Source organism: Akebia trifoliata, chromosome 13 (assembly GCF_017979445.1).
Source record: "Akebia trifoliata isolate Shusen 1 chromosome 13, ASM1797944v1, whole genome shotgun sequence".
Taxonomy (NCBI): Eukaryota; Viridiplantae; Streptophyta; class Magnoliopsida; order Ranunculales; family Lardizabalaceae; genus Akebia; species Akebia trifoliata.
Window position 1 is genome coordinate 31,842,967 of NC_141387.1, and position 27,616 is coordinate 31,870,582.

Here is a 27,616-nt window from a genome sequence, read left to right on the forward strand (position 1 = left end):
TACTTGGAGACCAGTAAGAGCACTCCTTGTCAAATCCAACCGACCTGTGTCTGAAGACTTCCAAGAGAATGTGGCTAACCTCCGAGGAAAAATTTTGATGACTAGATTTTTGAGGCTACCTAAAGGAAGGCCTTGGTAATTAGAAGGCAAATAAATTGTGTCACAGTTCGGAGTCCCTACAAACAACTCTATATTATGTACTTATACCTCAAAATTTTTTATCTTATTGAAGTTAATCCTCAAACCCAAGATGACTCCAAAGCAAAGTAATCTTCTCAAAAATCTCAACTTAAAACTACTCAGCTCACACCACCAAAAGAGTATCGTCAACAAGTTGTATGTGGGAAAAACGAAAGTCCTCATTACCAACTCCAAGATCTACCATATCACCTTTCTCAATAGCTCTATTCATCATCCTCCCTAGACCTTCCACTGCCACTATTATAACAAAATGGAGATAGGGAATTTCTTTCTTGTAAGACCGTGATGCTCTTGAAGTATTTGTTTTATATAAATTGATGATATCATTTTGGACATATAGTGGTGCTTTTAGAACTCTTATGCTTTCCCTTGGGATTTCCCTCTCTTATCTTACTATTTTGGGATGCCATTATAGTAATGATCTTTGTTATGTCTTCTTCAACTCCTTACTTTATTTAATATTTGATTGCTTTCTGCATTTTAGCAATGCTAAATTCAACTCATTTTAACTTTGATTTTTTGCAGGTGAAAAGTTTCAGAGCTGATGAACTCATGAAATTTTACGAAGTGAGTCCTGGTGATCTAGGGCATCTTCTTTGGTGCTTGTTTTTGGCCTATTATATAAGTCCATGCTAATGTATAAGGATGACAAGTTGCATTGTTAGAAGTTTATTTCCTTTTTTCTCTCTTGAATTTGGTGGCATAACACCCCTTTTTTGGTTTAAGGGGATTTTGTATTGTTTCAGTAATTTAGCATTTGGAAATCATTTGCTTCATTGTAATTGATGCATCATTTACTATGAATATTTTTGCAGTTGGATTTGAAACTTAAGAAGTTCTTGCACATAATTGAGAACTCACCAGTGTTCCCGGTCATATATGATTGCAACAGGTACACTTCCCCTTTGGTATGAAATTCAACCGTAATGATTAAAACTTCCTTGCTCATTAATCTACTTTGATTTTTGATTTTTTGTTTTTTATTGATGACTTCTCATCACTTGAGATGCTGAGTTCACACCCATTTTTTTCCTGCTTTTTTATATGAGTGCACTTGTTTAGTGCCATTCATATTTTGCAGTCTACTTGCTCTTAATTCTAGCAAATTGTATATATTTTAACTGAAAGTTGGTTGACAAATTGAAATTCTTTTAACACCTTAACATTTCTATTTGCTTGAAATAATAAAAATTATTTCTGCAGAACCGTTTTATCTTTGCCTCCAATTATCAATGGAGCACATTCGGCAATTACTCTACAGACAAAGAATGTATTCATTGAATGCACAGCAACTGATTTGACAAAAGCGAAAATTGTTTTGAACACAATGGTGGGCAGTAAGAAGTTTATGTTGCATTTATTTGCTTGTCAACTTTTTTTTATTTTGCCCTAGTAAATAGTGACACCTGTCTACTCTTAGGTAACCATGTTTTCGGTGTACTGTAAAAGAAAATTTGAGGTGGACCCTGTTGAAGTGGTGTACCACGATGGCAAGTCATGTGTTTATCCTGATCTATCAGACTGCAAAATTGAGGTTCCTTTATCTAAAATCACTGGAAGAATTGGTGTCTCTGTTGAGGCAAGACAGGTATTGCAACCTTTGTGACTCTCTTTTACATGTTAGTTATTTATGGTAATATAAGGTGTCATCAAGTGTGCCAATAACTGTTCATTGTTGCACTTTGTTCATTGTTTATTTGAATTACCAAAAGTAAACTATTTAAAAATATCTTATTCATCTGATTGTTTGTTTGTTTGTATTTTTTTGCTTGATTCTTTATGTTTGGCACTAGAAATGATCCTTTCATGTCTGTCATTAACTCATTATCACGTCAAGTTTAAGATCTCCAAATTAGTGTTGGTTCTTACAAACTTCAATGAAGTTGGAATACAGAACTTGAGCACAGGTGGATCAAAATTCTAAAGATTCTTCTAAAAGAAAAGAAGTTTGATGCACTGGTTCGAAGAAGCCTAATGTGATGGGATTAAGTTAAAACTTGATGGCATTCTTGTAGAAACCCTTGAATGGCAGTTTACTGGTGATACCCGTAGAAATGGTAGAGGCTTGATTCTATTGGCTTTGTGGAGATGTTGTCCATAATCAAAGTTAGCGTTGGATACGAGACAGAATCTAAGTGGTGTAGCCCATTAAGTAGAAGGAAACAATGATCAGCTTATTCAACAAATATTAACCTCATGCAAAAACTTGCTGAGATTTCTAGATAAGTTAGGGGTATTGAATGCCACTGTTACACTTAACTGTCGCTTCTTGTTTGAGGGATGAATGGAAAGTGAAAGTATGTGGTAAAATTTTAATTTGATTTTGATGAGTTTGGAAGTTGGATTTGGATAATGTACTTTGGAATATAAAATTATGAATTGTCATAGTTTTTTTAAATATATTTTCCCTTGATTATTCTCTTTTATTGAATCTCTTCTGTTTATTTATTTGTCTTTTTAAAAATGCATGTTGTTGAGGCTTAAGCCACCCCAATAATTTGGCTAGTTAAACGCTTCACCTCATGTCTTGGCATTTTATAACATGATCATATTTCCCTTTCAAGGAGTATTTGTTAAAGGTAGGCAGATTATGTGTGCTCTTCTGGCAACATTGCAATATACTAAGAGGAAATTTGGGATTTACTTAATTTCCATATGGATTAAGGCATTGCAAAGGTGGTAAAAACCCATAATTGAGATATCAAAAACGTGAGTTCAAAGGCCCACACAGCCTCCACTTCTGGTCCGCTCTCTATCCGAAAACCCTGCCCAGAAAGGCTCCTTCTGGTTGTTAATACATACAGAAGAGACTCAACTCAAACGCCATAAAAGCACTCGACCCCAGCAAGAAAATGGCTGCGCTACCACTCGAACCCCCATTTCAAAAGCTTATTTTCTTGATTAAAAATGCATGTAGAGGTTCTTGTCATTGATGAATGTGTTGATTCAATAGTTAAATCGAGGAAAATGTACATCGTTTGCTAATTGGTTTTAAAAAGGCCTATGATTTTTTTAGTTAGAGCTTCGTGGACTTTATGCTTGGTAAGCTGGGTTTTGATTTGAGATAGAGGCAGTGGGCAATGTCTAGAGATAGATGATATAGTAAGGATAATGAATGATCTTGAGAGGACTTGGGTAGTAGGAGAGGAGGATGGTAATATTTTGAAGTGGTGGTACTCAAGGAATTTTTTCAGTGAAATCTTTCTTCGCCAAGATCTGTATATTAGCTCACCGTTTTTTTTTTTTTTTTTTTTTTTTGTTTTTCTTTTCTTCTATTCCGCCCCCCACCCCTTGTCTTCTGTGAGTAGATTCTTCATAAGATTATTGAATCACCTAAGGAGATAGTTGTATGTCCTACTGTGTCCTACTGAATATCCTACTGAGCGTACTGTATATATTGTGGAAGAAGTTAGAGTGTATATTTTTTATCGCATATCGTAATTTTTTTTTCTGATTAATATAATGTGTGCACAACCCCATATGCTTACTCCTATGACAAGTGTGATTCTTCTTGTTTAGAAATTGTGGAGAATCACTGGATCAACTGTTCTTTTATAATCACTTTGGATGATCTATATCATAATGTAAATCTGTTTTTTCCCCTGATTAATGGATGCTACTTCTATGAATTTTTTATTTTTATTTTTTATTTGTACCTAATATGTGCTTCTTGATTGGAAATAGTGGAGGTTCTGTGGATCATCTGTTCACATATCATAGTTTGGATGATCTTTGTGGATGTTTTATAGTGCCCTTTGTTGTTTATTGAGGGATCTGGAAGGAGAGAAGTATGAGATCATTTGAGGGGAAGGGGAAAAGATGCTTGACATTATTCTTTGCATTAAGCCTTTCTTGTTTTTTGTGGCAAAAGTACATATAGGGTTTAAGAAAATCTTCTTTCAACATGTTTTTAGATGGGACTCGATGGTCTTTGGGGAAGGGTGGCAATTCTGTTGTTGTCAGTTGCTGGAAGAAGAAGAAGAGCGCGAGTTTGTCGGTTGTCTTTCACTTGTTTTCAGAGGAGGTGGAATTAGCTGGAATTTGATTTTCTTGAGAATATTTATACTAGCACAGAAAAATCATAGTTTTCTTGGAAAATTCCTTTTCCTCAAGTACCCCCCCCCAAAAAAAAAAAAAAAAAAAAACAACCACCCTAAAAAGTTTAGTGATGAGTGGTGGCGTTTCTTGATAGTTTTGTTAACTAAATCTGCGTGTTTGCGCATCATGATCATCCCCGTAAATTTATTACTTGAGATTTGTTTCAGGTTTTCTACTACCAATGTATAGTCTGCGATGTGGTACTTGGAACATTTTTATGAGTATACATGCATCTTTTGGAGAAATTAAGTGTGACACATGTTGAAGAGTTTAAAGTTTCTTGTAATTTATTTACAATTAATCTTCCGTTTAATTTAGGTAGCTGCTTTGCTGACGAAGATGCAATTGCGTGCTGATCAATCTGTATCAAGAAAAGAGGAATGCAATATCATTGTATCTGTACCTCCAACCAGAAGTGACATTCTTGAAGCTTGTGATGTGGCTGAGGTATTGATTACAGTATATTGAGTGATTGTTTTATTCTGTTCTAGTGTTGTTGACCGCTTGTGTTGACTTCACATGTATTTGTAATAACAAGTTATATGGTTTCTTTTAAAGGATTTTGCCATTGCTTATGGTTTTAACAATATCCCAAGAACAAAGCCAGTTATTTCGACGCAAGGAAAGCAACAACCCTTGAGCCAAGTTAGCGATCTTATCAGATTGGAGGTACAAAAGCAAGAAGTCCCTTCATTGATATTGTTCTTTATTATTATTATTATTTGTAAGATTTTTCTTGTTTCTTAAGACAATGTTTTTAGCAGATGTTGCTTTCAAGTCTGGTTCAAAGGATTCTAACCCAAATCTGGTGGTTCCTTCATGATACTCAATTTTGAAAATTCCAGCTTAGTTCATTTCCCGGAGCACAATCTCATTAGCATTACCATCATTAGCAATGAAATAATGTTAATGAGAAGAATATTATATTTATTATTATTATTTTTGATTGGTAACAACCACCAAATCCTTACTGCTCATGGTGGAGAGAGCCTATGTTTAGCCTCCTTGGTACCCCATTCAGGCTATAAGCTGCTTGCACTGCTTCACTCTGCTAGTGTTGATGGTTACTTAGTAGTTCTAGTAGACACATTTTTAGTTTTTTGTTCTCACCAATTGCTAGTAGTACATTGTATGTTAACTTAGGGGTGCAACTTGGTTCGGGTTAGAGCAAAATCAGAACCGAACCAATCAAGATCGGTTCCATCATATGAGAACTAGAACCAAACCGACTTGTTTAGAACCGAACCAACCCAAACCGACCTTACTACGGTTTGGTTTGGTTCCATGGTTTGGTAGTAAATCGCAGCCGCAGCCGCAAAGAGAGAGAGAGAGAGAGGGGAACCTGTTGCAGGTCGCAGCCGGAGAGAGAGAGAGAGAGGATCAGCCGCTGGCAGCCGGTTGCAGAGACGATAGAAAGATGAGGGTTAGCCGCTCGCAGAGACGAGAGAGAGAGATAGACGACAGAGAGATGAGGGGTTTTAGGCTTTTAGCCGGTGGCATCCGCTGGCAGCCGGTTGCAGAGACGACAGAGAGAGATGAGGGTTCGGTTTTTTATTTATAAAAAAAAATCAAATATATTAAATTAATATTTTATTTTAAATAAATATTGGTTCTGTTTTCGGTTTGGTTCGGTTTTTTATATTATCTGAACCGGGAACCGAACTGAATTCATCCGTTTTTTATTTTTAAAATTCGAAACCGAACCGATATAAATCTATACCGAACCAGACCAATCCAAATTCCACGGTTTGGTTCGGTTCTCGGTTTGAACCGAATTAAGTTTTACCCCTATGTTAACCATCTGCCTCCTGGGGGTTTTCAGTTTGTATGTTGAGGAAAAGCACATCATTATAGGTAGGATCAATGTTTCTAAACACATGGGGGCTTAAGTCTCATGAGAGCACCTTTTTGTAAATGAACACTTAAAATTAAAAATAAAAGTAAATAAATAATCCAATAAATGCGAAAATCATGAAATCATTGATTTCATTCCATGGAAATAATGTGTCTTTTTTTATTTTTTTATTTTTATAAGTATAAACTTTTATTGAAAAGAGGATGCATTAGTCATTTTGCGGGTGACATTTTTGTATATGTAAACAAAGCCCACTGCATTCATTTTTCTTTGGCCAATGCAAGGCAAGCATTGAAATAGCTAAAGATTGAAAAAGAGGGAGGGAGGATAAAAATGGAAAAGAAACATTAGTAAGAGAGAACCATCTATGTGTTTTATATGTACTTCTGCCTTGCTTAAAGCAAACCACAAAATGATTTGTTCATATTAATTGGGATGCATTAGTCATGTAGCACTCGAGAAACATACATTCACTTTAACCATCTAGCTCTAATTTGTGGGTGACATTCTTTTCAATCTCTCCATCCTTATGTATAATAGAAACCAAGGTAACTAAATGGGTCACTTCATGGTTTATCCTGAGTATTCTATTTTTACTGGACATCCTTCTTCATGGGTGTCATTACTAAATTTGCATTTCACATACGCAGTTTTGGTTCTACTTATTCAATTATGTAGAGCCCTTGGACTCCAAATCAGCTCTCTGCCGTTCTAGTTTTGCGTTGATTCCTTTTCTAGTCTAATCCAATACTAATATATTTAATCTAACATCGCAATCACTGAAGTGAGAATTATTTTATGGTTGAAAGTTATATGATTTCATCAAAACAACAGTTTTTAGCATATATCTGCATTAAAATACGTGTAATATGTCTTTGTAACTTTGCCTTTTGAAACATTTCATTATTTTCACAACATATTGTTTTGTTTGCTCACCTGAAATGGCTGACACAACAATAATGTGCAATTAATGGACAAGTTACTGTGGATGTTCGGACTGAAATCTTTGTTCACTCTTCCTTATGTTATATTTAACTAGCACTTGAGAAAGCCCTATCTGTGTTGATGATGAGCTTGTAGTTCTTTAAATACAAGTTAATTGTATTGATGATGTGAAGCTGCGTGAGCTTTTAGTTCTTTATATACAAGTTATTGTTTTTATGTTTGCTAGTGAATAATCAAATTTGTCGAATTTGGTGTTTTTTATTTCTCTGTTTGCACTTGTTACTATTTTGTCTATGCATTCAATACCCTTTTGTGGAATTATATGAAATTTTTATTTATATAGTTTTATTCTTTTATAGATTGCAATGGCTGGGTTCACTGAAGTGTTAACATGGATATTGTGCTCATATAAAGAAAATTTCTCCATGTTGAACCGGAAGGATGATAAATCAACAGCTGTAATCATTGCAAATCCTCGTTCATCCGATTTTGAGGTCTGTTTACTTTTTTCTGATTATACAGAATTAAGTGTTCAAAATTTAATATTAAACTTCATTACATTATGAAAATTTGATATTTTTAATTTCATATTAATTCCATATTATAAGTTTTTTTTTATTTATTTTTTATTTTTTAATCCTGTTATGTTAGGAGAACTCTAGCTGCTTGTTGATACTCTTTTTCCACTTTTTTCTAAGGAGTATACCTCGTTTCTCAAATGATTTTGATAAAGGAAAGAAGTAAACATTTATTGAACCTAGGTCCTATGAAAAACCTTAAGGTAGGGGCCACCTTTGCAAGTCAAGTTTATGAGTGGTAATGACAGACCTGGCCACCTGGATACCAATGCAGCCTTCACCTCTATACTAATAAGAAAAGGACCTTGAAAATTATTTCATTAGAAGGAAATTTGGACTTTTTTGGAATTTTCAAAATAGCATAAATTTATTTTTTAGGAAAAATTCAAAGCAAAACTTTTCCAAGCTCCCATAAAGGGCTTAATGTCTGATTTTCTTATTAGCCTTCTATTTGTTCATCAGTGCTACTCCTTTGATCTAATGACCATTTTAGAAAAAACAGAGTGACCTTGGATTTAGGAGGATTAGCATAGTGAATAGTAGGAAAGTGGCATTGTTAGGAAAATGGCTTTGAATGTTTGGGGTGGATGGGGTTTATTGCGGAGACATTTGGGATAAGAAGATAGGGGTGGGAAAGTGGATAGGCTCGTGGTTCTTATGGTGCGGGATTTCGAAAGGGGTGGTCAAAATCCTTATCTTGTTTAGTAAGAAAGTGCGGAACAAAGTGGATGGTGGGAATAAAGTGCAGTTTTGGGAGGACTATTGGTGTGGTGATTGTCACGCCCCAAAAATTCAACCCGAATCCCCATGATTCCCAAGTTGAATCCCGATGATATAAAACCCATATCATGATAATCAATACATAAAAGTAAATGACAAATAATATAACTATATGTCATACCTGATCATTGCTCAACAGAACAGATACGTATCGTCAAACATCAGAGCACTTGACATATATACATAAAACAGTAATGACATAATACGGTGTTCATAATTACATAACAAAAACGACAGCTAAAGACTTAAACCTAACTCTAGTTTAAGACTCATTACTAGTAGTACCCATGCTCCACTCTTGGAAGCTTGGACTGATCATTTATAAGGTCACGGTACTGAGTCTCTTCGGAAGGATCACCTAAACTAGGTGCGCCTGAAATTTGTGATGTCGTATGAGTGAGTAACATGGGAGTTACCCAGTAGGGAAATCTTACAATTCTAAATAACAGCATCCTATATGCAGTTTAAACATTCTACGAATTCATAAATCATGCATATTTGATATTCAACACAATTGAAAATAATTGAATACCGATGTCATAAAACTTAGTAGGAAATTGAAACACTTAAAAATCTGAAGAAACAATTGTTCATAATATAATATCAAATAGTAGAGTACTATAATAGAGAGTTGAGGGTCACGACTGATGTGAACATCTCAGTCAAAATACGATTATTTCAATACTTCACCAGTGTGGAACCCCACCGTTAGTTCTTGATTCTATGGCCAGCCTCTGTCACAATTTGGGTAATTGTTTTCCGGTTCAGGTTTGCCGTTGACCAAGGCCTTAAGAAACGGGCCAAATCAAGTAGGTTATTCTTTCTTGACTATTCTAGACTATTAATGATCATTAACTAGCCATCTTCATCTATGCCGATCTGGCGTGTATGTGATACTCGATAATCTCTATCAATCATTCAACTATCTATATCTTGTTCTCTATTAAAGATAGAAAGGAAATTCCCGGATTTCTGTTTTGATGTTGCGTTCTTATGCATCCCATAATACATAAGAACTCAAACAACGCAACTGTTATCCTAGAATAACATATCGTTCCGGAAATGTCACAACATATTATTCTTTATAGGTTTTCACAATTTCTTTAATAAATCACTAAAATACTACATATAAGTATTTATTTTCTTTTTAAAACGTATTGAAAGTAAAACATACACGTGTTTTAAATACCCAGTCCACTCTTAAATGTATAGTCTTCTCTCTCTTTTCTTTTTCTTTCTTTCGTGTCTTACACGACCCTTAGTCGAAGTATTTTTCTCATTCGTGTCTTACACAGTCTATGATTGAAGCATCACTTCATCTTTTCTCTCCTTTTCGTGTCTTATACGGCATACGCCGAAGCATCTCACTAACTGGGTATTTTAAAAACACAACAATTAATTGAGAACTCGTTCTCATATTTTATTTTAATAAATTACTTTTCTTACTCAACTTTTTATTTAGAAGCATTTCTTGGAAATCCATCACCAAAATGATTAAAATAAATTGTCCACTAGTTTAACTTATTCAAAATCATGCCTGTCTATAAAATATGAATAAAATATATGAATTGTGTATAAAAATAGCAACTTATATAGTTGCTGTATTTTCTTTTTTTGATAAGTACAAAATACGTATAAAGTACGTATAAAATATGTATTAAGCAACAAATGGTTTGAGCATTCAATTTAAGTTTACATAGTAAAATATTATATAAAAACAACTTTTATAATTGCTGTATTTTATATTTATCACGTATAAAATACGTACAACGTACGTATAAAACAATAATTTTTTTTATCTTTCTATCTAGCATACATGTTGTGTCAATTTATTACAAAAACAACTTTCATAGTTGTTGTATTTTGTTTTTAGCATATATAAATACGTATAAAACATGTATAAACCAACTACAAGCATGTAATAATTCTTTTTAAACAAAACAACAACTACTAGCATGCTTTAAACTCATAAAAACAATAATATAAATATGTATAAAGTATGTGCATGTTGTTGAAAAAAATTTACAAAACAACTTTAGTTTTAAAATTACTAAATCAGAATTGTTTTAAAAACAAAACAAATTCTATTTTACAACTATAAAATCAGTAATATATTTTTTTTAAATTTTACTAAAACTATCATAAAGAGTTGCAAGGGCCTAACCTTTTTTTTTGTTTCTTTTTCTTTTCCTTTCCTTCTTTTCTTTCTCTTCCTTCTTTCTTTTCTCATCTTTTTTTTTTCTTCTTACTTTTCTTATCCTTTTTTATGTAAAAAGTGAAACAACAAACAAAAATCAGCTAATATCATATTTGATATTTTCAAAAAAATATCTAGATATTACAAAAAAATTCTAATTTTTTTAGAATTCTCTAAAAAGACCTTAGTCAATTTGACTTAGTCAAAGTTGTTTGACTAGAATTGACTTGACTTGAGTCAACAATGGTTGACCCAGTCAACCTTAATTGACTTGGTCAAATTTTTTTTTTGAATATTCCAGTGATAAACTCTTAGAGGATCAATTTTTGGAGCTCTTTGAGTAATTATGCAAAATAAGTCAGCCTATTTCATCTTTTATAGTTAGAAATGAGACAAAATTCGCTTGAGATTTTGGCTTTGGGAGACTTTTTAATGATTCAGAGGTGTGGCGTGGCAAGTTTAACAATATGTGTTGAGACAGTTCCAACTGGGGATGTTCTGGATGATTGCAGAATTTTGGAAGGATCAAAGAATGGTGTTTTTCCTATCAAATCGTTCTATCAGTTGTTGAGCCAATCCCCCCAAACTTCTTTCGTTGCAGAAGGTGTTTGGGGTATGAAGGGTAAGGTGGCGTTCTTCGTCTCGGAAGCAGTGCTGAGGAAATTGTCAATGATTGACCAGATTATTTGGAGTGGTTTCACATTGCCTAACTTCTGCTATCTGTGCAAGAAGAATGAGGAATTTGTGGACCAACGATATCCTAATTCATTGTTCATCATCTCAAAAGATCTAGTTGCACTTCCTCTCTTTATTCCAAGTCATCGGGTGTTTTCCTTCTTCCGTCAGCTCTTTGTTCCAATCATGGATGAATTGGGGGTTTTCTTTTGGGCTGGCAAAGAGGATTCTGTGGAACCTTACCCCTTTTGCAATTTGTTGGGCCATTTGGAAGGAGGGAAACAAACGGATTTTTGAAGATAAGTAGCAGGCCATGGAAGATATGATTATGTCAATCTTTGGTCTTTTTTATATTTATGGGGTAAGCTGTTTAAGGTGCTTAGACGGGTGTTCTTTGAAGATCTTTTAGTTAGATGAGAGAAGGTTTGTAATTTATCTGTGCTGTAGTGTTTTCTTGTCTGGTCTTTGTAGTTGGGCTGGTTTCTTTGATCGCCCTTTTCTTTTAATGAATTTTACTTATTAAAAAAGAACATGACCTTCAATTTTTATTGTTTGAAGTGGGAGAAAAATTCTGTGGCTAGATTACCAAAACCTTTTCTCTTCATCTCAATGCATTTTTTTGTGGGAATTTTTTTTCTTTTTTGAAATGTAGTTGAAGTCAAAATTTGGTTTTTCAATGGATTTGAATGAGGCTTTTATTAGGCAAATAAAATTCGTATTTGATGATTACAACTTGGAAAACTTTTTCTTGTCTTGGAGGTCTTAGTTCAAATTTAGGACTTCTTGATGGTTGATTGGTAACTCATTTGGCACTTCTATTGGGTTTCCACTATGTCACGGTCAAGGCTGATAATTTCGATTTCTAGTTAAATCACAATCAATTTGGCAATGTTAGAAATATTTTGATCAGTGGACAAAAAATTTAATTGATATGAACATATTATAAACGTTTCGTATATATTCATGGTAAACATTAGGAAATGAGCAATTAAAACGATAATTAATTTAGGTGTAGTTAATCATTTTGGTCCTATACAAGTGGGTTTGGTATATCTTTATAAGCTTTGGTTGAAATCTTTCATTCCGTTGGTATATTTTTGACACTTTTTAGTTTTCTGTTTTGAAAATTCTGATCGAGATGTATTGCTGATCAAAGTTTCAACTGAAATTAGTAGTGATTTATACTTGGCAGCAAAACAAAGAAATTAATCAGCAAATTATGGTCACCAAGTAAAATTGATGTAGAACAGTGAGGGAAGAAAGGGAAAATAGGGGGTTTAGGGAAATCTGGTTGGGGATTGGGTTAACGATTTGGGTGACAATAGGAAAATGGTTTCCAAAATACCAATTGGCTATATGTTGAAATGTAAAACACAAAAGTTTTCCAATTACAACATTTTGAAATTACGACTAGGGGAAAGTTTAGGGTATTTGGATTAGATTTGAAAAGAGATTAATGAAGTAAGGGTTAAAGAAAGTGGAGAATGATTAAGGTTAAAATAAAATGGGATTTGTAGGTTTCAAGATTCAAGAATCAAAAAAGGGGTTTTAAAAATAAAAAATCAAGGAAGGGGTTTTAAGAATCAAGATCCAATAATTTAAAATTTTAGGAAATCAAGAATTCAAGATTTCTTGAAAAATCAAGAAAACAAAGTTTATGGGTTGGGTTCTTGAAAGGATTAGAGGGTTTTTGATGGTTTCTTGACCTTTCACAAATAAACAAAAGAAGATAGAGGATAAGAAGAAGATTAAAGGAAAAAAATGATATTTACTTTGGAATCACCCAAATAATTTTCATGGCATCAATCATGATGAATGTACCAACATTCAAAAGAAAATACAATCAATAAATAAAGAAAATCAACCAAGAGTCCTAATAGAACTAAAATACTTAATAGAATAATCTAATTTTCGTAACTGTCTCTCTCTTAATTTTTCAACCTTAATAAATTTAAATAAAAGATAAACTAAAGTTACTAAATTGCCCTTAAATATTATACTAAGGCCATGGGCCAATAAAAGATGAAAATAAACCCAAAAAACATAAAAATAAAGTTAAAAAAACAACTCAAAACTAAAAAAATAACTAATCTAAAATAATCTTGAATGATAAAATGATAAATCTAGACCCAATTAAGTAAAAAACCTAAATAAATACAAATTTTTCGTTGGAACCCTTGACCTTGATTTGCGTTCCGCATTAAAAATCAAGTCAAGTTCCAACCAAATCAAAAATATTTCAACCAAAATTTGAGAAATTACTAAGTTTTCAACTATGATCACCATGAGCTTCATTGCACTGCCTGCGGAACTGGGAACCAAAATATTGTTGAACTCTATACTGATGTGGGATATGGGAGTGATCAAAGAAGCTTGGGCACTGTTTATGATCTTGTCTGGGGTTAAGGAAACATTAGCGGGAAAATGTTTCTACTTGACTTAGGTACTGCTTTAGTTTGAATGGAGCACTCGTTGATGATTGAGTAATTAACTCTTTTTTCTCTTCTCTTGGGTTTCCACTTGATCACAACGGGTTTAATTATGGCAAATGTGGCTTGATAAATAAACCTATTTCTGAGCAGTTTATTGGTATGGGATATCTGCATGACACATAACCATATAAAGTTCTTGTTTTGTGACACTTGACCCATGCACCACTGATACTGTCAGTTTTTATTTTATTTTATTTCTTGGATTCCCATTTGCATTGACACAACCATTATCTTGATGGTTCACATGTAAAAGAAGGCCAACCATGTCATAGAACTTCAACATACCTGTTATTTTCCATGATTTTTTTTTTGTTGGGATTAACGGTTATGTGATTAAAGTCTTAGTAGTAAATGTTTCCTTTTCTTGGGTTTTTTCTGGTCATTGTAAGTATTGAAGCTTAGTAACCAAGTCCCCGATTTTCACAGGCTACTAGAACAACTCTCATGCCGGGTATATTGAGAACTGTTCGAGAAAACAATTACCATCCAAAGCCCATAAAGGTATATTTTATTATGTACAATTTTTCTATTAAATGAAAGGGTGCAAGTCTGACTCTTTCCCATTGAATTATTTGTTGTAGATATTTGAACTGGGTGATGTAGTGTTATTGGATGAGATGAAAGATGTTGGTGCAAAGAATCAGCGGCATCTTGCAGCATTGTATTCCGGTGAAGATTCAGGGTTTGAGGTACAATTTTCTAGAAAGATGAGTTTAATGTGCAATTTCGTCCTCCGTAACATTTTGTTGATTTATCTTGCGTACTGCTTCATACTTTGATTAAAATTTGGAATCTTTATTATGGTGGCATGCCTGCATTCTGAAGTACTATGATATTATCATAAATTTAGAGAGCTGCTATTGGCACCCCAACTTTTACTTATTACACCCCAATAAAAAATAAAGGAAATCATTGAATAGTTGAAAATCAGTAAAAGTTAGGGCACAAATAGAAGTTCTCTCTCTCTCTCTTGCTAGATTTCAATTTTTTGGGTTTAAGATTTTGTATGAGCCTAATCATAATTGTAAACAATTACTGAAATTGTTTGAACCAGTCTTATAATGATTTGTAATGTTGGGATTATAATTTGAGCCAAGGGTGTGTTTTGATCTTTATTTGGGGTATGATAAATAATTTAAGAAATTGGTGTGTAATAAGTAAAAGTTGGGGTGCTAATAGCAGCTCTCTAAATTTGTAAGCAATGTTATTCTTAACTTTCAAATTTTAATTTCCAGGTAATTCATGGTTTAGTTCTCAGAATTATGGAAATTGTTGACATACCTTGGGTTCCAACTGGAGACGATACAGGTTATTACATAGCAGCTTCAAATGTAAGGATTTTTTTGGAACTTCGCTAACTTAAGTTTGCTTCACATTTTGTAGTCTTCTCTTTCTACTGATTACGACCCCATACTTATTATCTTTGTTTATTTACTGAAGGAGCCTGAGGAGACCGAGTTTCTTCGGGGTAGACAAGCTAACATTGTTGTTAAAGGGAAGCACATTGGCAGCTTTGGCATTGTTCATCCAGAGGTTTGTTCAATTATCATCAGTAAAATGCACATTAGACGAATGAGATAATTTGAGAATTGAGTGCTATTTATTTTTCCTTTCTGCTTGCATCATAGATCTCACTGCTCAATTTACTAATGGATAAGATTGCCGGGGCTATCCTTTGTTTGCTATTTAACAAGTAGAAATACAGGTTTAAAACAGTAAGGGAAAACTTTGGAAAAAGGGGAAAACAAAACGGAAAAAAAATGATAAATATAAAAATAAAAAACGTATATTAAAATTATGAAAAAAATGTGATATAAATAATATATTAGACATTTACTCTTAAGTTTCCAATGTATTTTGAGCAAAAAAAAAAAACTATTGAATACTGAATGCATAATAACACGTTTCCATACATAATTATACATTTTATGATGCTAATATAATTTTAACCATTGATGAATCTTTAGAGTAGAATACGACACTATTGAAAAAAATTAAAAAATCATAACATCGAGACATTATTATGAAATTTCATATTAAATAATATTTATGAATCAAATCACAAACATCCATAAGACTATAAAATTAACCATAGGCCTACAAAAAAGGGGTTTTATAATTTCTATTATTAAAAAAAAGGTGTTTAAAACGTTAAAAACTCTTTTTTTTCTTAAAAAAATAAATGTTTTTTTTTGTTTTTTTGGTTTTAGTTGTCAGAATTAAAAAAGGCGTTTTAAACGGGACATTTTAAAAAAATGGAGTTTTTTGTTACAATCTGTTGAACGAGTCTTCATCTATTCAATTCTTTCTATAGCCATGTCTTCTGTTAAAATGAATGTGTTCATATGCTCCCACATTACCTCAATCCACGTTCCTTTTTGTCACTCTTTTAAAACCTTCAACTTGCACATTCCCTCTGATTGGGGCTCTAATTGGCCTTTTTCTGCACACGACCAAATCATTTCTATTGACTCTCATATATTGCATCACCTATTGGGACTATTACATTTTCACTTATGCACTCTTTTTTTTTTTCTATTCATCTTTTTCAGCATCTTGATCTCTCATATGCTCAATCTATGCACATGTTTGTTGATTATCCAACAGTTACCTCAATAATAGATAGTTGATCTTACTGTGTCTTATAACGATTTCATTTAGGTTGATTGGGCACATGCCAAAGCATACTTCTTTCCCTAAATGTTTTATGTCCTCTTACATCGATGCAATATTTTTATCCCACCACCACCATCACACGCCTGCCCAAGCGGAATTTTTTTTTGGAAAATAGAACAGGGAACAAAAAAAAAAAAAAAAAAGAAATTCCGATGTGCATCCATTGTCTTGATACACCTTTTCCCTACAAATCAGCATCCTCGTTGTTGCTTTGTAGAGTATGAATGTAGAAAAGGTTGATACTTCATAGATTTTAGTGATTTAGGAAGATTTGCAAACCCTATCATGGACCCACCATTGACAATTCCTGCAAAACTAATTATAAAACTCATAACCCTGTTTTCAAACTAAGGTTATATATATATTTGGGATAAATTAATAAAAAATTGAAGATGACATGCAGTGCCCCACGGTGAAATCTAGTTTTGATAAGAATTCTCTAACTTCATAATCTCTGGTCTGTTCGACGGCACTACTTATGGAACAACTTCCATTATTTGTAGGCAATAGATTTTCTGGTTATAACCTCAGGCAATATATGATGTCATATGCATGTATACTATTGTTATCGATTACAATTTCATTGTTCTCTTACATTCTAGTCATAATTCTTCTTGCTTTCTTGCTCTGTACATCATATTTGAAATTATACTTCATTGTTCTTTAATTGGACTGAATTTTCTACTTTCTTTTCATGTCCTACCACATACCCATTCTTGAAACCGTTTCGTGTGTCTAATGGTGGTTTTGTATAAATGGTAATTGTTTCCCATCTTGGTTTTTTTCAGGTCTTGAGGAACTTTGAGATTTCTCACCCATGCTCCTACGTGGAACTTGACATTGGATGCTTCTTATAGAGTTGAATTTGTGGTGGGAAATGTATCTTTCCTTTTTCTCTTCTCTATATTTTACTTCCTTCCAAAGAAATTAAGGTATCATTTTTTAGTTGCTTATTGAATTGGGCTTTTAGTCAACCAAAATAGTAAAACCAGTTGAATTTGGAGTACAAGTGAGGAAATTTTTGCATTTTCATCATGGGTTTGTGAGGAAATTTTCGTGTTTTCATCATGGTTAGCTCAATTGGAAATCCACCTTCAAATGTCATAATAATTGAATCTCAAGTGTTATTTCTTTTAAACTGATCAATCTATACAATGTGTACTTTAGGGGTATTTATTTACACCCCAAAATAATAATAAAAGAACTTGTAATTAGTAAAATTTCTTTTCGTGGACATCATGATATCTTTGTGCATGAGATAGTAATGTACAACTGAAGCAGTAGAGTTGTTTGGCTTGAGGTAATTCATGTCTACTAGTCAATAAATTTGAACTTTTGACTTGGTGGGATACTTGTACAACGCATTTGCAGCATACAAAGCAGGGCCTTCATCTTCATGGAACCTTTCCAATCTGCCCCTTGAAAGCATCATCCATGCATGTAAACACTGATCCACCACGGTTGATGCCCATTCACTGTATTCATTCTCCGTACTGTGTTTCATGGTAAACATTCCTCTGCATCGACTTGATTAAATTTAATGTAAATGGCACAAAGTTGGGCGATCATGAGCACGTAGGTGCTGGTGGTTTTGCTTGCAATGCATTGGGACAAGTCACCATAGCATTTTAGATCTCTAGCGCTATTACATCGTCATCTTTATCATCGTAAAAAAATTGGGGTCTGATGAACGATACTTGATACAACATTTAATTGTCTCAATCCATGCATTACATTAATTCCCATGCATTCATTCGTATTCTCCTTGCTTCAATCAACATTCTAGAGTACATATCAATCCCTTGGTTAGCAAGCTTTAAAGCTTCGTTCCGATTCTTAATTAACACTGACACGCGGTTCTGGTTACCTAATCAGTTTGATTCTTGCCAATTTAATGCTTTTTAGATCTGTCTGTAATCAAGTATAGAAATAAGGGATACCAAACCAAGATTTTTGGGTTCCGATTCAGATTCAATTCGACACTCCTAAATTAGAAGGAATGTACAAGATTAGGAATCTAAAATTGGGTTTCCCCTCAATTTTTTTTATTTTTTTCACAAATGTAGTGAAAAAGTTGTGTTCAGGAATAATTCGGCAAGAGAAAGCTTCAGAAAGTCAGTAAAACATCGGACAAATTAAAAAGTAGAAATAATTGTTTTTAAGTATAAAAAATATATTTTATATATTAAAAGAAAAAACTAATACTTCTTTGAAAACATGGGGATTAAATCATGACTAATCATGATTCTTTGACAAATCAAAGATTTTTTTTTCAAAAACTTTGCAATTTTCTAAATAAATCGTGATTTAATCAACAACTACTAAAATCATGACTTAATTGCGACTTTTTTTTAGAAAAATCTCAGATTTTTGTCAATATGTCCACAACTAAGCATCTCATCATAAGTTGAGTACAAAAGAACCTTTTATTTTACTTTAATAGAAACAAAAGAAAATCCAGGAAAAAAATAAAATAAAATTGCATTTCTGTTTTCCTGCATTTCTAGCATGGATCAATACATAGTTGAATTCCATGTACATTACTTCTCCATTTTCTCTTTAATAGGTAATGGTGTTAGTGTCTCAACCTCAATGCTCTCATCGTTGCACTCTTCTTTTTTCGTCAAAATTTAAAAAAAATAAAATAACAAATGTACTAAATATTTTATAAGTGAGAAATAATAATGTAGACCATGCATTTTTCATGGAGTACACAAGTTTTGTACCTCAGAAAAGATATTTTTCGATCCGAAACCCCAAGATCTAATGTGTTTTATTCAAGATTATCTTAACCCTTTAAAATTAAGAACAAACCCCATTTTAATATTTTGGTGTGTGCAAATAACAAAAGACATTTTCTCTATAAATTGAATATTTTGATAAAATAGTTTTCTCATCACTCATGAAACCTAAATTTTAGAAGAGATCATGGTACCATCTTTTTCTAACACAATAATTATATGACCACACCATTGAGTTTTTCTATATTTACCCAAGTTCCTTCTTACAAATACAAAAATGCCCCTCTTTTTTATACCAAAAGACAAAAAAGGTTGAGGGCATTTTTGAAAATCCAAAAGAGTCGTGATTTCTAACTCCCCCTCCACTCTCTCGATGTGGCAATGTGACACAACCATAGATTTTCTTTCCTTGGGATGTACAATTGCACAACCCATAAACATGTGTAGTTGTGTATCTCTAGAAAGAAAATCTACGATTCTGTCACATGTCAGGTCGGCTCACATGTATGTTCCAGTCACATCAACTCGATAACTTTGTGTGTCAACTTGAGAAAATAAAACATATCAAATTTGCTATATTGAGTTGAGGTCATGGGTTCAAGTCACCTGTCCAAAAAGAAAAAAAGTTTTTATTATCATAATACCCTGCAATTTGAATGTCTTTTATTATTATGATTATTGCTAAGCTTTATTTATTTTGTAGTTTCTACCATACCCATGATTAAGAAAAAATGAATGTAATTTTCAGTCGTGGAAAATTACTAAAACAGTTATGTATTATTAAATTGGTCATCTTTTTTAATTTGAACAAAAATGGTCATATACATGATTTTGCAATTATCCTTTTTACCAAAACAGTTATTTAATGTATGGTCATTAAGGAGATATTTTTGATGAATTTACCTTTATTCCCTTGAATTGAGCGAAGGTTCACATGAAGGGTAAATAGAAAATGTTATCATATGATATATAATCGTTTTGGTAAAAGTAAATAATTATGAAATCATATATATGATAATTTTTAAAAATACTAAAAAAAATATGGCAAGTTTAATAATATTTGTAAAAATACTTGAATATTTTATACAACATAGTTTGATCTCTCTCTGCATATATATTTGAGATACACCTAGTGCTTGTGACTATAGTATTAATTCATTTTTAATTTATTACATGCAAAGGGGTAAATTCTATGCCAAGATCCGTCAAATTTAACCCTTTTTTCTCATAGAGAGTTTTACCCCTTTTTTACTTAGTGACACCATCCTTAAGAAGAGATTAGATGGAGAATCTTACAATGTAGAACGGAGCGAGGAGGCTAATGTCCGTCTTCAACCTCCACGAAGAAGCTTTACGATCCAAGACCAATGTCACGACTCACAACCATTGCTTGCAATGCCCCCATTAAGCATGTTAATGAGATGAAAGTAATTGGGGCTGGATATTTCTTGATTGTTGTTGTCTGTGTCATTGATCAACTCGATTAGTGGTTTAATTATAATCATATATATAGTTTTGAAATTCTCAAAGTCAACTCATAACTAATCAACCCATCGAGGGTTAGCTGAGATGGTAAGGATGGATTGGGTATGCTCCCCAAGTTCTGACTTCGAATCTCTATGCGCCCTTCCACTATGTGGCTATATTTAAATGTTGCACAGTAGAAGGTAGTGGTACGTGCGGCCTGCCCAAAAAAGAAAAAAAAACTCATAACCAATCCTATTTGACCCCACTTGACTAGAATTTCTAAGTAATCTGGTATTATGGTTGCTTTGCAGTTTGTTTGTCGAGTTCACTTTGTAAATACGCAAGCTTCAAAATCTTTGAAAAAAGTTTGAGCTCATTTACACAAGTTTAGAAGTCGTCACCATTCAATTAAAGTGTGAATGGACACTATAAGAAAATATTTTTGAAATCTAGTTTTTAGCTTGTGGTGACTCATATATTCAAAAGATGAAGTAAATGATCTACTTACAGATTTATTGTAAGGAAGTTCGGTTGAGGGATAATGAAGGTGTTAGACACCTTGTCCCACTCATCCTATGATGGTTACACCTTGTCCCACTCATCCTATGATGGTTACCAATATATGACTATAGACGTGATTTTAAAATATTAGATTGATTTTAAAAAGAAAGAAAACTAAGGAAAATCAACTATAGTTTTGTTTTGAAAAATGGACAAATCGATATGAACAAGCCTTTACTAAAAGTAGGTGCTTACTGGAATTTTGTGTGAGCCTAGGATTTTGATGAGAATCCATGAAGATTTCACCCCTCTTTTGGATCCAAAGACTATTTCAAAAGATTTATAGTCTAATTTTTAGAAATAGAACAAAATGAGACAATGATTAAGCTAAAAAATGAAAATATAACTTCCTGTAATTTTTTTATGAGCCAAGAATTTTGGTTAAAATCCATGTGGATTTCACCTTTTTAAAACCAAAGAGCTCTTTTAGAATTTATGTGCTCATTTGGGAGCATTTTATTTTTGGTTTAGCCTTTGCGGGGGTGTCCATGAGTTGGACATCACCATGGAAATGCTAAAGGCCTTATGCATGTCATATGTCCATTTTAGACTGTTTTTGTTGATTCTAAAGGTTAAATATAAATCAATAGGGACCTACACTCTTACTTGTAGCAATTTTATAAGTGAATATGTGCAAAGTGTATGCATGTAATGTACTTATCAAGAGAAGATTACTTTCAAGGAAGATTTACTCTCTAGCTCAATTGCCATCAAAATGGATAAACAAGAAGAATTATTATTTTAGGAAATTTAAAGTGCAAGTAAAATAAAGAGATTAGAACATCTACACTATAAATTTAAATTGCATAAACAAAAAAAGAAAGTAAAACCTACTTTAGTACTTTTAAGGAGTTTATTGAAGATTTATAGGAAGAGATTGCCTTTAGGAGATGTTATTCTCTTCTTGTAAGCCTCATAAAACAATTTTAAGATCTACATCATTGTAAGGAAAGCAAACATGAAATAAACTTGCTAAAATGCAAAGAAGGCGTTAGATAGAATGAGGAATTTAAAAGGGAAGAAATGGGGGTTCAACCCTACCTTGATTTTTCTTCTTTTTTCTTTCTTCTTCTTCTTATTGGTTTGAGCTTCTTATAGGTTTGGGAATGAATTTGGACAGAGTTTATGTATGCTAGAAGGTTATTTGAATAGAATTTTCTCTTTTTTAGAGCTCTTCCTTCTTGAAGAGAAATTTGGACAGAAATTTAGATTCCTTTTCCTTTTTCCTTTTGCTTTGAATAAGGATCATATTTATAGGAGTTTGGGAGATCTTTAGAGATAAACTTGTCCCAAATAAAGTAGTTCTCAATATTTGCAATAAAACCTCAATGCAAAATGTCATTTTTAACTTTTAACATTGGTCTTGATGGTTGTTATTCTCTTGTTAAGTCTTACCAATCTTGATCATCAATGGGTATGATGGTAAACATCCCAAAAGTTCTAGAGAATTCTTAATGAAGGTTAAAAGGATCCTAAGACCTTAACTTTGAGTCAATTGAGAATGAAACAACTCAAATGGCATGTAATTAGATGGAAGGATTTTGATTTTTTGATCATTTCCCTTAAGAGAATCTTTAACAAATTAGGTATAGATTGGTCATTAGACACAAATTCTAGAGAATTCTCTTGGGTGGACAAATTAGTCAAAAGTTATAGACATTGATTATATTACATTGAATGCCATGAGAACTTTTTGAATGGTAAAGAGTGTAGAAAGGGTAGAAGGGAGATTTGTGTTTAATATGTCTCAACAAACCAAGGTTAGTGGGGTAATTGGCCTTAAGTGAAACCAACTTGACCAAAGGTCATTGTTAGAGAACTTATTAAATTACTAAAAAGATGGATAAAAATATTATTTAGGCAAATAAAACAAGGGTAAAAAGTATAATGGCAAGGTTTTGTTCAGGAAAAAAACAATTAAGATGAAGCTTAAAGGGTAATTAACCCTTAACAAATTCAAATGCATATGCGCCTCCTAGCTATCTAACAGAATTGGCCTTACGTGACCAATGACTAGTGCAAAATTTTCTTATAGTTGTTGATCACTTACATACCATGTGAAAATTTCCTTCTAGCTATTGGTAACCTATGGCCAGGCTAAAAATTAAGCCTGGCCGTAGGTTACCTCTATACTGCATAAATTTATCTTTTGACAGTTGGTCATTTCCATACCAGGCCAGAAATTATAGAAATGCCACTATCTATTGGCTCTACATTTGGTTCTTGCAACCATTCGAAAATTGACTCGAGTCAAATTCTTTTTCTAAAAGCTTTTAGTGTTCTCGGACTTGATCCAGGCAAAAATGGGGTGTCTACACACTCAATAACTCATTGAGTCAATGTCTCAACTCGAGTTGTGATTTAAGATTTTTTGAGAACTTATATTCTATTGCCACACCAATTTTTTTACTTGCAAAACATCAACTATCTTTACGATTAATCTTCTAGATTCTTTTTATTTTAATTTCTTGGGTGGAAAAGATAAAAAATCAAAAGAAAACCTAAGAGTGAGGCTAGCTTGATATCTATTCGAATCTTCCCTTGTTTGGTTCATCTACTTGCTTCGCTCGAATTTGGGTTCGTGGTTTGTGATTAACTCTAAAACGAATCTAGTTTGTTGGGTTAGGAAAATATTATTTGCTTATGGGTTCAATTAGTTTAATTTGTTTAGATTCCTTACTTTGATTCTCTTATGTATATAATTCAAGCATGCAAACATATTAGAAAGTACAACCACAATGTTAAAATATATTAATAATCATTAAAAATTAATATAAATAACATATTAAAATCATTAATTTATCAAGTTTAAATATCATATATTAATCAAACTACAAAACTCAAAAGGCATGTAATAAAACTAAATATTTATTTGGTGAGTGTAGACACCCAAATTTGAATGGGCCCTCGATGCAAAATACCCCAAAAATCGTAAAAATTGGAATGGGTTCCGAAGTCCAAACCTATAAAATCCAATGTATTTTATCATTTTTTTTTCAATAAACGGCCCAAGGCTATTCACATGGCCCATGGACCCAAACACCTCACTACCCTCCTACATTCTTAAATTCAACCCATTACAAGTCCAAATCCATCCTTATTCTACACTTCCCAACCAAACCTAAATCTATCACCTAAGCCCATTTAAATTAATCATATCCATCAATACACCCAAGCCCAACCTACAACTTAAAACCCAACCATTCTTTAATCTAATCCATTACCAAAGCCTAAAGCCTAACTCATTACCCAAACCCAACTCAACATCACAACCAATCACCACAATCATCAAGGTGGGACACATGTCACCACCTCAACTGACCTCCCTCATCTCCAACCTATCTCATCACATTTTCTCTAAATATCATCTATCCACACCTCCAATATACACCTCCCCCCTAACCTACACTATCCATTCTTTTAAATCAAACACTTACAACCTACATATCCCCCTAATCTATCATCATCATTCCCTACAAAACCCATCTCTATAACCTAAACCTACACCCCACTTCTCAAATCAAACACTCATCCTCTCTTATCAATTAATCTAAACTCTTAATCTCCACACATTTTGCCACATGTCACCATCTCCCTCACCTTCTCGACCACCCTCTTACACCCTCCATTCTCTTAAATCAAACACCACTCAATCACAACCACCCTCTTAAACACCCATCATCTCACCTTACCAAATACTTCACTCAAATGAGTTGGGTAGGATCCAAACCATTTGGGTTGTAAATCAACCCATTTAACCTTCTTACACAAATACCCTCCAATCCCTTTTAATTTACCTTCACATCTCTCTTAAACCCCACACCATTCTACCTCTTCTCATCATTTCACCCAACTCTATCCTTCAAAATAACTCCCAAACTCTATAAAACCCCCCTCATTCTCAACTCTAAATCCCTAATGAAAAATTAAGAAAATACCCTCTAAAAATATAACGTTCTCCACTCTCAACTCACCTCACTAGTCTCAACTTTCAACTCTCAACTCTCAACTTTCTCTCAAGTAAATCAAGAAAAGAAAAAGAAGCACATCTTTGAAGATCAAGATTATATCAAGGTGGTTTGAACAAAGAACACCCCTTCTAACTTCCCTTTTCTACTCATCCCCTTTTTTACACTTTTGCAGACACCACAATGGTTTGAATCACAAAAGAGCTCTTTTTTCAATAAGGGTACCCTCAATGGTTTGAACCAGCACCGAAAGCTCCTCATAGTTGAAGGTACATATTGAATTTTCGATTTCTATCATTTTATTTTTATTTTTAAAAGTTGATCGAATCCGAGGTTACCACTAATGGTGGATGGAGTAGGGTGCCTAGCACCTTTCCTACTCCATTAAATGGACCCCTTTACCTAGAATTAAAGGTTGAACCATGCACATTATTCGTACGAGAGTCATCAAATACCCAAAAAAATATGATTTTTTGAAAAAATACAATCTGGGTGACCATTCACACCCATTTCAAATATGAATGGTAATGACTCCAAAACAACCCCAAAGTGAATGATATATTTGAAAAATGAATAAATCACTTGTCCAAAGTAATGTTAAAAGTGTTAGAAAATCCCACTCGAGATTGATTTTATTTGAAATTTTTTTTTTCATGATCCCTAAGCAATCAACTTGACTAAGAAGTGTGAAAACGTTTCTTCAAGATGATGGTCAGAGTCTCTCATTTGTGCAAAGGAACATGACAACCCTATCTCTGGGATTCAACTTAACTTGGACCTGATCATTTTTCTCTACAAGTTTGCACTACTTAACATGAATTTGTATACCTTGCCTTTTTGAGATGCTTAACATTAAGATGAAAAGAATAATTTCTCACAAAAATGTGGAAAGAAAATGAGAGATGTGAGATGTCAAAATTAATGGGGTTAAGGGATTTATATAGTGGTAAAGATGTACTTGAGATAATGAATATATATAATTTTTTTTAACTTCAATATTAGGTACGTTGTACATATATTTATTGAATGAATAATCTTAAAATGACCTCAAGATTGTACCTTATATCGCATATCCTGACGTGAAAGCATGTAGGAAGCATAAATGCTTTTCATTGAGATACAAGTCAAAAAGCCTCTATGATTCCTACACTTTCACGTCAGGATGTGTGATATGAGGTACAATCCCGAGGTCACTCTAGCATGACTCTTATTGAATACATGTCCCAAAAAAAAAAATTTCAACGACAAGTTCATCTCTTTGTTAAATTTATTATTTAAGATTTAGTTCATTGCCTCAAATCATGCATCCCTTTTGTAAATTCATTTAAAGTTTTAATAGAACAAAATTCTATAAATTCGTTTATTTAAATCATAAATCAAGTGGAAGATGACAAAAAAAAAATAAAAATAAAAATAAAATATCAAGTTGATTGATGACTTTTGCTTTGAAGAGAAGCCAAAGTTTATGGCAAGATTGAAATGTCTTTGAAGGGAAAGAAAGCAACGCAAAAACGTAATATAAAATATCTTTACTAGTTTCTCTATATGTAAGATAAGTAAAGTAAATATGTTGTATCTTCCAAATGTTATAAGAGTTTTGATTTTCTAACTCCCCATGGGACTGTCCATAGAATCATAGATTTTTTTCCTTGGGATACACAACTGCACATCCACGTAAATATGTGTAGTTGTGTATTCTGAGAAAAAACTATGATTCTCTGCATAGTTATGTGGGGAGAGTTTGGCAGAGTGGAGTCAATTTATCGTTATTCATATTATAATGAGTTTGATAACCCTAATGGTTTTCTGACTCTCACACGTGGCTAAGGATGTACATTTTACTCGGAACCCGAAATTCGGACAAAAAAATCAGATCGAACCAATTCAGATTAAGACCGAACCAAAACCGACAGATATCGATTCAAGTCTGGATTTTCTCCTCCAAGACCGGACCAAACCTATTCTAAGGATCGAAACTTGAACCAAGAATCGATTTATTATATTATGTTTTATTTTTACTAATTTTAGCACAAAGTAGTACTTGGCGAGTAGGTGAGACAATGTGGCATGGTCACATCCGATGTTCAACTCCCTTAAATTCCATTTTATTTAAAAATATTTCAATACAAACCGTTGAATTTCGGTTATACCCAAACCCAAATCTTAAAAATTCACAAAAATTTTGGTTCGGTTTTGACCTTTAATACTTCGACCCGGACTGAATCTAAACCCGAGATTTTCGGGTTGGTCTTGATTTTATTCATACCCAGACCGAATCCAAAAATTCAATTTGATCCGGTTTGAATTTACTCGAATGTACATCCTTACACGTGGCATAATCAAAACACTCTCCTGATGTGACATGTGCTAGAACCATATATA

At 33.1% G+C, this 27,616-nt stretch overlaps 1 protein-coding gene across 1 annotated transcript in view; it reads left to right on the forward strand.

The window, feature by feature from the left end:
- LOC147388328 (phenylalanine--tRNA ligase beta subunit, cytoplasmic-like) overlaps window positions 1–17,618 on the forward strand; it is a 30,370-nt gene extending 12,752 nt beyond the window's left edge. Inside the window, exons 9-20 of the mRNA XM_086420134.1 lie at window positions 727–768; window positions 1,017–1,093; window positions 1,405–1,531; window positions 1,622–1,789; window positions 4,618–4,746; window positions 4,858–4,968; window positions 7,459–7,593; window positions 14,248–14,322; window positions 14,403–14,510; window positions 15,057–15,152; window positions 15,262–15,354; window positions 17,286–17,618. Of these exons, the coding sequence (XP_086276260.1) occupies window positions 727–768; window positions 1,017–1,093; window positions 1,405–1,531; window positions 1,622–1,789; window positions 4,618–4,746; window positions 4,858–4,968; window positions 7,459–7,593; window positions 14,248–14,322; window positions 14,403–14,510; window positions 15,057–15,152; window positions 15,262–15,354; window positions 17,286–17,354 (1,230 nt within the window). The 3' untranslated portion in view covers window positions 17,355–17,618. The remainder of the gene's footprint in view (window positions 1–726; window positions 769–1,016; window positions 1,094–1,404; window positions 1,532–1,621; window positions 1,790–4,617; window positions 4,747–4,857; window positions 4,969–7,458; window positions 7,594–14,247; window positions 14,323–14,402; window positions 14,511–15,056; window positions 15,153–15,261; window positions 15,355–17,285) is intronic.
- The last annotated feature ends 9,998 nt before the right edge of the window (window positions 17,619–27,616 follow it).